The sequence below is a fragment of the Didymosphaeria variabile genome (genome assembly GCF_027946475.1).
Source record: "Didymosphaeria variabile strain IMI 356815 chromosome Unknown scaffold_6, whole genome shotgun sequence".
In the NCBI taxonomy this organism is placed as follows: Eukaryota; Fungi; Ascomycota; class Dothideomycetes; order Pleosporales; family Didymosphaeriaceae; genus Didymosphaeria; species Didymosphaeria variabile.
Genome location: NW_026611625.1, coordinates 785,659 through 799,604, shown reverse-complemented (window position 1 = coordinate 799,604; position 13,946 = coordinate 785,659). Strand labels below are relative to the sequence as shown.

The 13,946-nt window shown below is 54.3% G+C and overlaps 4 protein-coding genes across 4 annotated transcripts; 1 reads left to right on the top strand and 3 right to left on the bottom strand.

Moving 5' to 3' along the window:
* Window positions 1-48: 48 nt before the first annotated feature.
* N0V89_008199 (uncharacterized protein) lies at window positions 49-851 on the bottom strand (the record flags this gene model as incomplete). Its single annotated transcript, XM_056216957.1, has 3 exons — window positions 49-210; window positions 442-568; window positions 736-851. 3 exons carry the CDS (start codon window positions 849-851, stop codon window positions 49-51), a joined length of 405 nt encoding a protein of 134 aa, XP_056068513.1.
* Window positions 852-1,791: 940 nt separating this feature from the next.
* On the bottom strand, window positions 1,792-3,857 carry HSE1 (ESCRT-0 subunit protein hse1; the record flags this gene model as incomplete). The annotated part of the gene is made up of 3 exons (XM_056216956.1): window positions 1,792-3,248; window positions 3,300-3,630; window positions 3,768-3,857. 3 exons carry the CDS (start codon window positions 3,855-3,857, stop codon window positions 1,792-1,794), a joined length of 1,878 nt encoding a protein of 625 aa, XP_056068512.1.
* A 1,402-nt stretch (window positions 3,858-5,259) lies between these two features.
* STE20 (signal transducing kinase of the PAK) lies at window positions 5,260-7,542 on the bottom strand (the record flags this gene model as incomplete). The annotated part of the gene is made up of 5 exons (XM_056216955.1): window positions 5,260-5,364; window positions 5,417-5,751; window positions 5,801-5,900; window positions 5,947-7,218; window positions 7,297-7,542. The coding sequence occupies 5 exons, from the start codon at window positions 7,540-7,542 to the stop codon at window positions 5,260-5,262; spliced, it is 2,058 nt and encodes a 685-aa protein (XP_056068511.1).
* Window positions 7,543-10,184: 2,642 nt separating this feature from the next.
* Window positions 10,185-12,492, top strand: N0V89_008196 (uncharacterized protein; the record flags this gene model as incomplete). Its single annotated transcript, XM_056216954.1, has 3 exons — window positions 10,185-10,210; window positions 10,265-11,128; window positions 11,703-12,492. 3 exons carry the CDS (start codon window positions 10,185-10,187, stop codon window positions 12,490-12,492), a joined length of 1,680 nt encoding a protein of 559 aa, XP_056068510.1.
* Window positions 12,493-13,946: the final 1,454 nt, after the last annotated feature.

The window sequence follows — 13,946 nt, the reverse complement described above, 5'->3', positions numbered from 1 at the left end:
AAAACCCTGTATATGCCATCCTGCCCTGTGCTTGTCACCACCGTCCATCTACTGCTCACCCTGCTGCGTCTGCAGGTACTTGTAAGCACCGAAAGCAAGAGCCGCGCCAACGAGTACAATGGCGTAGAGGCCGATGCCGGCAGAGGCGCCATCAGCGTTGGCGACGGAGGCGTTGGCCTGCGCGTATGACTTGGGCTTGGGGTCACCCTCCTATATCACGTTAGCTACTATCCCACAGCTGGTTTTGACGTTGTAACATGGGATGGAGTCGTATCTCGGAAATGTGTCGGTGTCTGAAGCCTGCTAGCCTGCGGAACCGCGCCGAGGCTATTCTGCGGAGGTGGGGTGTCTCATGAATTTTAGGGTGGGTGGGGGAATCGTCCACATCCTCGCAGAAAGTATGGTCGAGTAGGTAGAGGTAGAAGGAGGAGATGAACGTACCGATCGCTTCAAGTTGCCGACCAGCAGACCCTCAAGGATCTCGCGCGCCTCGTCGCTGTGTCCTACGTCCTCGAATGCCTCCGTTGAGTCCTGGCCGCCTACATCAAGGAGGACTTCCTCGCCTCCGCTGTGCACACGTCAGCCTTCTGCCCATCATTTCTTGAGGCACTCCCAGTGACTGCGAAGCGTGATGTGTGCGGGGTCGGCGCCCACGAAATCGGGGGGTGTCGGAGAGTGTCGGAGGGTGCGGTGGAGATTCTGGTGTCTGTAAGGCAAAATAAGGGGGAAACCTACGGGTGCTCGTCCACGAAGCTGCTCGCATTGTACACCTTGTCATGCACGACAATGTAGAGGTCTTTCTTCGTGTTGTGCTCCGACACGTCCGAGTAGGTGAATTCCTTGTCGGCCATTGTGATGTCTAAACCTCTGCTGTCCCTGGGGTATCGTGGAAAAAGATCGCCTGCAACGCCGTACAGTGCCGCAAACAAGAGGTGAGGTGTGAAGAAGGTGAGTGGTGTCAAATCGGTAGCCGAGCAGAACGGGTAGACAGGATAAGAAAGAGCCGGTGCGAGGTGAGCGTCGTTCCAAACGCAAGGGCCCCGATTGGTTGAGCGCCGGCCTGCGTTGCGCTGCTCGAAAGGGAAAGGAGACTCTTGGCTGTGAATTTCCCCCCACAGTCGCGGGGCTAACCGCGTGTGCTGCGCTGCGCTGAGGAATGTATTCCGCTTCCGCTTGATTGTCTATCTGAACCTTCTTCTGGAATTTTGGGGATACTGTCACCGAGTGGATCATGTTCGCATGTGCGGCGTCAGCTTTTGGCTGTTTCCCGTTTGGGATTTGTGTTTGTGCGTCCAGCCGTGGCCATCCAACATGCCATGCTGTTCACTGCCGGCTACCGTCATCCCGATAAGGCAAGCATCGGACCACATCTTTGCGGGCACTTCTCGAGTACCTAGGTACTCGTGAAGTCAAGATTGAGGGTTGCCAATAACAAACGCCGTCATACGCCGACAACTACCCCTCGCTGGGAACTGGCAACGGCAAATGCATCCCCGAAACATGTCCGATCGGCGACCGTTGACCATTGACGGCAACATGACCAGGGATGTAGAGATACTTCAGATGGTTTAGCACATGTAAGAGCAAGGACAACACGCACAGGTGTTGTTGTGGTTTCATTGTTCCAGTCGTAGAAACGTTCAATTTGTATGCTTTAAAAACCAGCAACTGTCCAATGCTGTGGTATCTTGCTAACACTCCGTATCTCAATTGATCCTAAGACCGTACAAATATCCAATGCTACTCATACAAAAACCAAATTTCCTTTCCATCTTCCTGCCATGCATCTATCTACCTGTAAAACCCCTCGTCGCCGCCAGCGGGCGGCGCACTTTGCGCCTGCCCGCCCGGCCTATACGGTAGATATGCTTGCTGCGGTGGCGGACTGTTCGTCGCTCCCGGCGGAGCCGGTGGGGCATGGTTGGGTTGCTGCGGCGGGTATCCGTAGTCCTGTTGTTGTTGTTGTTGTTGTTGTTGTTGTTGCGGTGGCTGCGAGTACGGGTCCGAGGGCGATTGCGTCTGTGGTGGAGGTGCTTGACCCGGTGGGTAGGAAGTCGAAACTTGATCATAAGGATTCTGCTGAGCTAAAGGTGCATTCGTGATGGGCGGGTACCCAGGCGGTGCTTGAGGTGGCTGGGGTTGCGAAGGCGGGTACGCGTAATCTTGTGGTGGTGCCGAAGGAGCACCTTGAGGCGGAGCAAAGGACTGGCGGTTGTCAATGGGAGAATCGTAGTGTCCGGTAGACAGCTCCTGCGGTGCAAAGCTTTGCGGGCGACCCCCGGATGGAATCCTTCCTTGCTGAGGTGCGTACGCGTCTGCAGGTGGCTCAGGCTTCGGGGTCTGCTGCTGAGGGCGCTGTTGCCCAGGTGGTACCATGAAGAAGGCGGGATTCGAGGCTGTAGGAGGATATTGCGACGGAGGACCTTGAGAAGCAGGAGGCGCAGCGCCATAGTGCTGCGGTGGAGGTGATGTTGGCGGATATCCACCGTAGGCAGTTGCAGGGGGTGCGTTGTAAGCACTGTACGGACGGCCGCCGTAGGGTTGTTGAGGTTGTGCCATCGAAGCTTCAAGAAGGGACTCATAGTCTCGTCGTGCCTTGATGAACTTTTCGTTCAGCTGCGTGAAATCGTCCTTCTTCTGCGAGTACTTCTGTATGAGCTCGATCAACTTCGGCCGAATGGACAGGGTCGAGTGATAGAGTTCCGTGACTTCCTCGTTCTCCCTCGCATCACCTCCGCTTTGCGATGTGGTGCTCAACAGGGCGAGCAGTTTCTCCACATTCCGAATCTGCGCAAAAACTTCTGCTTCCATCTGTGCCTCTCGCTCCAGCTCCTGCGGCGTGGGGTCCTGTAGCTTCTCCACATAGTTCAGCGGAAAGATACCCGTCTGGCCGCGCAACGAGCCCTTCCACCAATCTTTGTATACTGACTCGAGTACCGCGATGACATCACCCTTCCTGAACTGCAATTCTCCCGGTTCCGAGGGCTGGAAGTCGTAGAGCGCTCGTACTCGTGAGACAGTTGCTGCAGTCGTACCTGCGGGAACTGGTTGAGCTGGCGCGGCAGCCTGAGAGCTTGAGGTGTCTGCAGAAGCTTGGGGGACATTCGTTTTGGCTGATGAAGGTGCTGCGCCTTTCGAATCCCGTATCGACATAGCGAGAGCCATCTGGAGCTCCTCTTCTTCCTTCTGGCGGTCGACGTCGGTGATTTGCGTCTTCTGCGGCTTCGAGGGAGGGCGGAGGTTCGGATCTGCATCAATCAGTCTATGTGAATTGTTTTTCAGCGCAGGCAATCACATACTCTGCGATTTCAACCTCTCGTAGGCGCCCTGCATAATGCCCAGATCAGGATCCTTCGCGAACATCTCCGACCACTCCGCCATGCGCTCCAGGATCTTAGCCTTCACTTGCTGGTGTGTGTTCCTATCTGCTGCGAGCCTAAGAAGCGCATCGGTGAAGCTCCGCGAAGCAAGCTCCTTGTGCATCTGTATCCCGCAGTTTTGGCTAAGCGCATTGGCGAGCTCGAGCGTGTACAGCTGGACGTTGGCATTTCGATGGGCCAGTCGCTTAATCATGGCAGCAACAGCATCTTTCGCGCCCGTGTCGGAAGCGCCGACTTTGTCGCATACATCCTGTAGTGGCGGGTTAGCCTAGGTCGGGCTTGAAGCTCCAGGCTCCGAAGGAGCTTCGCATGTATTTTGGTATGATGGCAGCATATCTCAAGAGTACAAACGTCGATCCTTGAAAAGAGGAGAATTCGAAAACGTACGAGGATGTATTCCCAGTTCTCGCTCGTCAGGTTCTCGTCGGTGGCCTTGAACACGGCATCGTCAAATGCGTTCGTCTGCGCACGAAACATGTCGAGTGTATGACCGCTGGGATATGTAGAAAGTTGCGGTCTATGGTATCAAGAGGAAGAGTTGGGGAAGAGGTGGCGAGTGGAAGTCGCGGAGCGCAACTGCCTGAAGTGAGTGGAGTTGACGCAACTGCCCAGGTGGTGCCCAGCTTCCCGTGGGGTCGTCATCCTGTGGCGCAGGGTCGCGCCACACATGAGTTCGCTGCAAGTTCCATGGCTACTACCCAGGCCTGTCGAAAATTAGCCAGGATGAAATCAAACTTGTTTATTTTGCATATTTATCGCAGGTGACTTCTAGTCACATTCTACACTGTGATCCATTCGCATGCTTAGATCAAGCACCGCTTTAGGTGGCCTAAATCTCCACCTATGTCTTACCCGCGAAATCTGCGTTCTGCTCACAGATCTTAGAGATGCGTCTACTCCGACGAGTCCTGGGCCTGGTTACCAGTACTCCGTGTTGCACATGCAAGTCCTGCGAGAACACAGCAAACATGCCCTCACAAGGCTGTCTTGGGTCAGTATGCATGCAGACATCTTGAACACTGCTGTGAGCAACTAAAAGGCGATGCCTGAAGATTTGCATTGTTCAATGCGCGAAGAATGCGCCTCATGGGGCTTCTTCGACAGCTTATATTCGCGGGCCGACTTTTGGTATCGCAACGATGCCGCCCGTTAATCCCAACTCATACAGGAGCCCTCACCCAAAAGCTGCCACCAATTATAGACACTAAAGTAAAAAGCGCAATGTAAAAGGCACCAATATGTCATCTTCGTCACCCTCCTCCGGATGCGCGAGGTCAGGGGAAACTTCTGCTTCGAAAGCAAACCTGGCCAATGAGAACAAAACGCTCCATATTGCATGCTTGCGCCTAGTGAAAAACGCCCGTGAAAGACCAATAGCCATTTGGCCGGGAGAAAAGTGAAGGATCCAGTTATCGTTGAAGCGTGATTCGCTGGATGCTCGGGCCCAATGGTCCCTTGTTTGGAAGATGTACCTTTTGCCGAAGGAAAATTGTAGTCGAACAGGCAATGCGCAAAAGCGAGGCTCAATCCGCGTCAAAAGAAAGACCGCTAGAATGCGGAAATCCAAGAAAGGAGACATCGCCGTCGGTTATACATGTTTTGGAACCCCAGCGGACGTGCGCGGCTTTGTTGCTGTGTTGGGGAAACGTCGATTGTACGGCCGCTCGTGAGGCAAGCGAAGCGGTACCGGCGTACCAGCAGTAGGATCACGCTATGGCGAACGCCATGCCGGCTACAGGTCTTGGGCTCGGCAGTACCATTCGGCGTACGAGTATGTCGAATTCACTCCGTTTATGCTCGAATCGTGGCCGCTGGTTCGCATTGCCGCCGGACCTGCGCCGCCCCTGATGAGATGCATTCTGAATTCAATCGGACGCAATCACAAACCACCTTTTTTCCGTCGTTCCTCAGCCCGAGCCTTCCTCGCAGCGAGTACCAGTGGTGCCAACGTATTTAAAGGCTCTGCCGTGGAAATGAATGGATGCTGTAAGATGGTCAGCTCAGACTCTTGGGAGGGCGTGATACTATAAACTCACGGTGAGAAGATCATGGGCACTAGCCCGCTTGTCTGGGTCGACCTTCAGCGAGAAGTGCAAGAAGTCCTTGAACACAGGCGAGAGAGCTTGCTCGTCTTTGATGGTAGGCGTGCCGTTCGTTGCAATGAGCCATAATGCACGAAGAGGGCTTTCGTTTAGGTATGGTGGCTCTCCTTCGATCATCTCGATAGCCATGATACCTAGGGACCAGATGTCGACCTTTCTGCCATACTCTTTTCGCGTGACTACCTCCGGTGCCATCCAGTATGGTGTTCCAACCATGGTGGTACGTTTGTTCTGGGTTTCGCTGATCTGGGCGCAGAATCCGAAATCGGCTGTTGCTTGTTAGCTCGAGCTTATTGAGGAACGTACAGTTGCACTTACTCAGCTTGATATTGCCCTCTAAGGAGAGTAATATGTTATCAGATTTGATGTCACGATGGATAACACCCTTTGAGTGCAGATGTTGAAGGCCGTTCAGAGTCTAGGAAAGTAAGCATGTATGTAAACAAAGGTCCGTCTATACGTACTTCACGGCAGACGGCAGCGATCTGTCCTTCTGACATGATGTTGAAGGTTACAACATCCGTCAAACTGCCACCCTCCATGTATTCCATGACTACCCACAAATCTCCCCGAACGAGGAAGCTGTCCATAAAGTTTACAATGTTCCTGTGCTTGCTGTTCTGCATGACCAGAATTTCGTTGATGATCAGATCCTTCTTCGGTTGTTGTTCCAGGTTCATCTGCTTGATAGCCACGCATTTGTTGCTGCCGACTTCATACGCAGAGAAAACGCCACCCGATGCACCTTGTCCAATCTTGTTCAGGTTTCGGTATCTCAGCGTGGGATCAGCGTTGGTGCAAATAGCATTCAGCTTGGCTACAATGTCCGGTCCTTGGCTTTGTCGTGGCCTCTGTCTAGGGCGGGGTGCTGGACCAACGCGTGCCTGCTGAGATGGTAGAGGAATGTTCTGGGGATCAGATTGCTGAGCGAACTGTTGCTGAGGCGAAGGTTGCGAAGGCGCAGGGGCGGCAGGAGTAAGGTGCGGGGCCTGCGGCTGTGGTGTTTTCTGGCTCAGAGCTCGTGCTAATTGGGGCTGTTTCACGGACATGGATTGCTGAGCAGCAGCCATAGCTTGGGCTTGCTGCTGCTGATACTGCTGGGCAGGAGACATGGCCGTCGCACTCGATGGCGAGTCGAAGTGAGGCGGTGTGCCGCCCGTTGTGTTAGCTCGACTTCGTGGTGCCGAAGAGGTTCCATGTGGGCTGTCTGTCACGGTGGGAGGGGCGTAGGCGACCTGTGGATAGGCGTTCTCTTCCCTCGGGGTCTGAACGGGCTGCTGCGAAGACGGAGTGGGCGCTGAAGGAGCAGAGCGACTAGGGATGAGGTTTGCGGATGCAGCACCCGGTGGTTTCGGAGCTGGACGGTTCGGAATGAGAGTACCATTGATTTGCGGGGAGATGGGTGGCGCAACACCAGGCGACGTGTAGCTGCGGGGGACCGGCGGAGGGGCACGCGGGTTCTCGAAGCTGTCCAGGTCGTTGCGCGGGAAGCGTGGGCTCTGCGGAGGGCTGAGCAAGGGCTGGATGTTGCTGTAGCCCGAGCCTGGCGTCAGGTTTGCCTGGTATGCATACGCCTGCGCAGGCCCCATCTTATCCCATATCGCGTCCTCCTCGTTCTTCTCGGCATTGTCCTTGTAAAAGGTCACGACATCCATGACGGCCTGCGGGTGCTGTTTCTGCTCCTGCTCGGTAATGCCATTTTGCTGCAGCATGCGTTGCCATTCCTTGGGCAGGCCCTAGACTCGGTCAGCGATGAAAATGCACGCAGGATCAAGATGCATGGTAGGAGCGGGGGGCTACGACGTGCCACGTACCGTAAACTCGCCTGTCTCGTTGTCGATGCTGACGTGGGTGACGTGCATTGGATTGGTGGGCGTAGAGATGGTCGGCCTGCGGGGCGAGCCGAGCATGCTGTTCATGAAGCTCGAGAATGTGCCCTTCTTTTTGCCGCCATCCGACTTGCGGTTCTTGGTATTGGAGGCGTCGGCCTCGTCCGAGTATCGCTGGCGGGGCGACTTGGTGCCGCCGTCCGAGCGCGGCGGGGTGATTGTGTCGTTCATCTTGCGGGCGAGGGTGAAACTGGCACTCTGGCGCAGCTTGGGCGATTTGGAAGGCTTCTTCTGCTGGTGGGCGGGGGCGCGTTCGGACGCGAACGAGTGCTGCTGGGGAGCGGGGGCGCTGGGTGGCTATGGTCTGGGTGATGCTTTTGTTGATGGCAGCCGCGTCGAAGGGCGCACCGACGAGCTCGGGGGTGGTGCGCAGCGAGTGTGAAGAGCTCGCGGCAGAGGGCCCGCTGCCAGAGGTAAGGGAAAAGGCTGGGTTGGATGTCTGTCGGCGGAGGAGCCCTGGCGGCGAGGGCGAAGGCTGCGGTGCTCCTGGGAACGCGGCTGGGTCGTGGGTGCCAAGATGCTCAGCGCTTCGCTGGTTGTGGTGGAAGGAAGGGTACGTAGGCGCAGAAGGCGCCCGCTGGAGCGAGTGGTTGCGGCTGCTGTTGTGGAAACTCACAGGCGGGGCTGCATGTGTTTTCTTGCCCGTCTTCTTCAGCAGCTTGCGTGGAGCTGTGTGCGCGGGATGGGAGTCCATGAGGGACGGCGCTGGGGGGGCACGGCGCGGGCGGCCGTTCCTGTTCGGCTGGGGCTACACAGGGCACGACGTCCTATGGGCGGCGGTTGGACGGCTGCTGAGGCGGTTGCGAGAGAGGTCACGGCAGCGCTGCATGCATCAGAAGCACTCAAGGAAGACGCAGGAAGAGGCCGAATGCTCTGCGAATGATGCACGGACAGCACATTTACCCAGCAGCCGTCCTGGCTTTTCTGCCTTTCTGTTCCCTGCAACAGCGCCCACACCCCAGTACGAGTGCTCCACCATCGTCATCCCCCCCGTCCCGACACCCACACGCCCTCGGCTCAGGAGCCGCCCAGCTTCAGGTCCCTCCAGCCTCCAGTCTCCCCGGCGTCTGGCGTCTGCGAGCCATGTGTTTCAACAAGTGCTGCGCGTCCACCGTCCAGCAGCGAGTCAGCCAGCCGCCAAAAGGGCCGTTACGCCCAACTGCCACAGGGCGAGATTGGCGGGCTGACTGCGACTCATGCAGCGCTGCGTTTGACAGTCGTTGAAGCCGCACCCGTCCTCCCGGCTGCAGCTTGGAGCCTCTCCAGCTCTCCACCGGGGCCAAACGCTGGCCATGGTCGCGCCGTTTCGATTCTTCCACTGACGAGGAGCATCGCACCCAGATTGCTCATCTCACACGTCCGCTTTCGGGACGCTGTAACACACCTCACCGCAGTGGCATACAGCACGAGATTGCGGCCCGCCTTAGCTGTCCGTCACGGCGTTGACCTTTGACTGCCACCCACAGCGCAAATCTCCGACCAAAGGTCATCTTTGGCGTGCTTTGGCCTCCGGCAGGCACCGTGTCACCTCGACAGCAACGATTGAATGGAACAGCGTGACGGCCACTCATATGGCGAGCTGTGCAACCGCACGACACAGCAGAAAAGCAACCACCACTCCTGACGTGAAACGCGCTATACGAACGCCACCAAGGGCGGCTGCCGCTCCCAGTTGCACAAGAACCACAATACTGTGCCATCAGACGATTTCACACTACAGGATGAGAAAATCATGCAGGTACAGGCAGCGCTCTCCCATTGCAGATTTCCTAGCGAGGTTCCGAGTGCATCGCACATAGGCGCGAAACCTCGCTCTGCGCAACCACGGGAAGAACGTGGCCTACCGGGAAGGTCAGCCACATCCATCCCGCTGGATTTTCGATATCTGGAAGAGTCGACAGAAATCTCTGCGGCTGGGGTTAGCTTCATCGTAAGGTGCTCAGGAAGGATCGCAACAAGCATCATCCCTCCCCTGCGGCTGCGGCTCCTTTGCCGTGGGCGACTGGCGAAGAAGACGAGGCACCGCACCAACGAAGACTTTGGTGGGGTGCTGATCGGCCGTTGCTCCAACTTGCGTCTATGTTCATTAGAGTTCGTCTAGCTTGACTTCTGCAGCAACTTCCGAGCCCTACGGCCAACGCTAGCAGGCGGTTATATCCGCATACAGTCAACAAATAGTCCCAACAGCTCTCGTTTATTTACTTTTGCAGGTGTCCCCCTTGCTCATTGATCGAGCATCTTGGGATATCACGGATCCCATTGAGTCTCCGTTGTCTCATTCATTGCGGGTCATCCCCAAGTAAACCCAAATTGAGTAGTTTTCTGCGTCACTGACTAGATCATGTTTCACCACTCTGCACGATATTCACACTTTGGCGAACTGTTGCCGGAAACCGGCGTGCATTGCTATCCACGTCATCATAGGAAGACAACACTGTGCGGTCTCGTAGCCCAGCCAGAAGAAGCAGCTTTCGGACAATACTGCGAATGTCCGCACGCTAATCGACGGGACCCTTTCTCCATCGCATAGCCGCCGATCTGAATCTGAGATCTAAAAACCTATCCAAATTAGACCCGTCTGAATATACATCGCACCACTTGCTTGGATTGCATCCTATTGGCCCAATTCGTCCATTACAATGTAAGTGTCGTTCTTCTACACGAGCTTGTAGCGTTGTGTGGCTGCACCTGACTGGCTGAGGCATCCATCCATGTTGTGGTCTCGCCTACCATGACCCCACCAAGAGACTACACAATACAGCAACGTCCGAGACTGGTGCCAGGAGCAGCCCAAAGCTGTAGCAATCTTCGATATGAGCTCGCAGATTGCACAACGATTGTGTATTTACTGTCGTCGCATAGAGTTTGTAGGCCAGCCCTGTCCACAGATCAGCTCAAGGACACAGGCCGAATTCCAGCCCTCCTCTACTGCGTCCGAAGTGATTGAACAAGACGAAGAACTCATCGCTTCTCTGCAAAGCAGGCCTAGCTCGTTGTGCGCACGTTGCGCCCGCTACGACATCGTTGGGGCCTTCACAGAATCGAAACCGCTGGATGATGTCGAGATACTCAAACGGGACGAGTTGGGACCCGATGCTCAAACAACCCGTAGGCAGTACTATGACAGTTTACGTCCCTTCAAGTTACGTCTCGGGTGTCCATCCGAGATAGTCTTAACGCCTTCGTGCCAGTTGTGCCGACTGCTCTACTGGATCCTACCACGGAAGATTGAGGATGCCGAACTTGAAGTGCAGCTTGAGCCCTACCCAGCACACATTCGTGAGTCTGGTTGGGATATACTGCCTGAGTACACAAAGAAGCATTCGGCAGTCTTTCTAGGGCTTGCTTCAATCGAGAGCCTCTTGATGTCCGGCATCAGCCAGCCGCTAAATGCAACATCCGATCACATGATGCAAGGTATGATGACAGGCCCGGCAATTGGAATTGAGATGCCGTCTCCGGATCGAAGCGCCTACAACGTTCAAGAATATGGCAGTGCTGTTGATTTGTCCCTTCTTCGAAAGAGTCTGGACTACTGCCTAGAGAACCATGGGTCCTTTTGCCAGCTCGAGAAACCCGAAGAAATAAGCGAGATTAGTGTGATCGACGTGTTTTCGAGAAAGGTCATACCGTATCTTGAACAAGGTGATTATGTTGCGTTGAGTTATGTGTGGGGAGGCGTAAAACCACAGAAGGAGGCTCTGGCGAATGGGTGCCTTCCCCAGACCATCGAAGATGCTATCTTCGTTACCAAAGGGTTGGGTTTTCAATATCTTTGGGTGCGTCGTCTTTAACACTGCTATTGTAAGGGAAAAACTAATTTGCAAGGTTGACGCACTCTGTATCAATCAGTCCCCAAAGACACCTGGAGAAGTCGCATTCAAACACAAGCAGCTTGGAATGATGGCCACAATATATGGCTGCGCAGCGTTGACCATTGTAGCCCTCACGGGGAAAAATTCCAACGCCGGCATAGCAGGCATTTCTGCTCCCAGGCCAACGCAGTGTCGAGAAGTAATCCAAGGACGAACATTCCGCACTGTGCCTGAAACCTCAGAGAGTAACCGAGCGACGGTTGACTGGCCCACGCGAGCTTGGACATTGCAGGAAGAGAACCTCTCTTGTCGATTGTTCTCGTTTGGGGCAAGCGAAGTATCAACTCGTTGCCTTCTGACCCAAGCCTCCGAGTCCATCGATCCTATCACTAACGTGAAGCTTCCCGAGACCATCAATCCGGTGCTCTCTGCCGTACACATGGTGATGCGACCTCAAAATGTATGTAAAGTGTTGTTCAGATTATCTCTCAAAAACAACTAACTCGACGCATAGAGCTCAGAACGCAATGACCCCGACCCCCCAGAGTTGGTCAACGGGCGTATGAGGCTCTTCGACGGCATGCTGCACGAATATACCAACCGTCGTATGACAAACGACTCTGACTCGCTCAATGCTTTCCTGGGCATGATCAGCGCCTTCGAGCGACGGCTCTTCAAAACCAAATTTCTTCACGGTCTTCCGCTTAGCAGCCACCCTACATCTCTTGCTTGGATGCACGACAGAAAATCTGCTCCAAGACGTCGTCCAGCATTCCCGAGTTGGTGCTGGTCAGGATGGGAAGGCGTTGTGTCCTTCCCGGAGGACGTCCTCCATTCTTTTGACAACCAACAGCAAACCACCGATGGTGTAGATCAGGAGAAGCGCTCCGTCATCGACCTCCGCATTCAGAAGCACCGCTTCGTCGAAATCGACCTTGAGCCACACATAGAAAGCTGCGATGGAAACGAGCTCACGGTCACTGGATGGTTCGTTCGTTTGACGATTCATACAGAGCCTTTCAGCGAAGTTTTCATTCCTGGTGTGGAGGAGCCGGTGGCTGCAGTCTTGGAGCGCAATTTCTTGCACAGCAATACGCTTGAAACGGGAACATATCTGTGCCTCGTGGTACAGAGGCACATTCCAAGGGACGAGGGCCGGGGCTCGGTCAGACAAAAGGTGTTCATCGTTGTGCTGGAGAGGAAGGGGGATTGGGTTGAGCGGCGGACGATGGCGACTCTGACTATGTGGGGTGGACACGACTTCTTCGTGACGAAGCCAGAAAAGCAGAATATGAAAATACACTGATCTGTCCGTCTGCCCACCAGGAGATGAGTTTTAGCTGTATTGTCCTAAAGACTGCAGTACTAGGTCAAGGATTTAGGTACTGTATTGCTCATCCTAAGTGACACAGAGTACCAAAACCTAGAACAAGGGGTGACACTGGTCGCTGTTGTCGAGGCTTGACCGCAGCGTCGCATGCATGGTATGGAGGGCCATAATAGCCGTGAACGAGCGCTTGTATACTGGAAACCGTCGTACCTAGGATTCCACCGTCTGCCCTCGTACCTCAAGAGCAACAGGAAGAGGTCAAGCTGCGACGAGACGAGCTGCCAGAGATCGAGCTGCCTGCAGATTCTATGTTTTCCGTACACGGTGTTACCCAGGATCGGCAATGCAGTATCCAGTCCTCTGGCCCAGTACTACAGCAATCCGACGCTGATAAAGGGATGGAAGCAATCTTTACTTAGGTTGCGATTTCGCAGATGGTGACTATTCTTGGGATCTGGCGCACTTGCTGCGATCACCTTCGGCAAACCAACACCGACCCAGCGCTCAGAAGGAAAGCTCTATTTGATCAACAAGTCTAAATATATTGCATTCGAGCGAAGAATCACCTTGCTTGGGATACCTGCTATTCCTGGCTTCCTCCGTCTCAAACCTTTCTACTTCGTGTTGGTAAATTCCCACTGATTGTAGCGTCATCCCATTCGAGAACCCTCAACCGTTCTTTTAAAATGCTTTGATAACGCCATCTCCACGATCGAACACTCAGAGTTGAAACATTCGTTCCTGTCTTTACAAGGTATTCCATTATGACACACTTTCAACGTTACATTTGTATCTGATAAGCTTGGTTGTGTACAGGTAGCCTTGGACTCAAAGTTGCCGGCGGTTCCTTCGATAGCGACAAATGCAGGACAAGGCGGGCTATGTAAGCAATAATCTTCGAGTTGACCAGTCTAATCTCCTGCAAATAGGCTCTGAATCCTACCAGAAGTCAAATTGTCCCATTTCCACTTTCAAAAACTTCTCAATTAGTTGGTTTGAGTTCAACAAGGAATGTATCTGCTATGCAGCAGAACCCCGTCGCAAGTACATAGTGAAGGTAAGGGTCAAGTGCCTCGCTCTTTGCCCAGGTGTGTCTGAATCAGACGAGCATCACACGCGACCAACAAATTTTGTTGCTGTGATACCAGTTAAAACGTCTAAAAATCACAGCAAGGTGAAGAATGAACAACTTACAGGGATTGACTTCCAGTAGGAGTAGGCCTCAGAAGTGTAAGCACTGAATATACTCCGCCCCGAACATGCTAGCTACTACTATATAAGACCTCGCTAGCATATAGCTCTTCTCTTCAATACCAACCGCATTTCTCATCTGTGCATTAGCCACCACCTTTTACCATGCCTAAACCCGTTTTCGTCCTCCTGCACGGCGCTTGGTACACGCCAAAGTGCTGGGACCTACTCGTCAATCA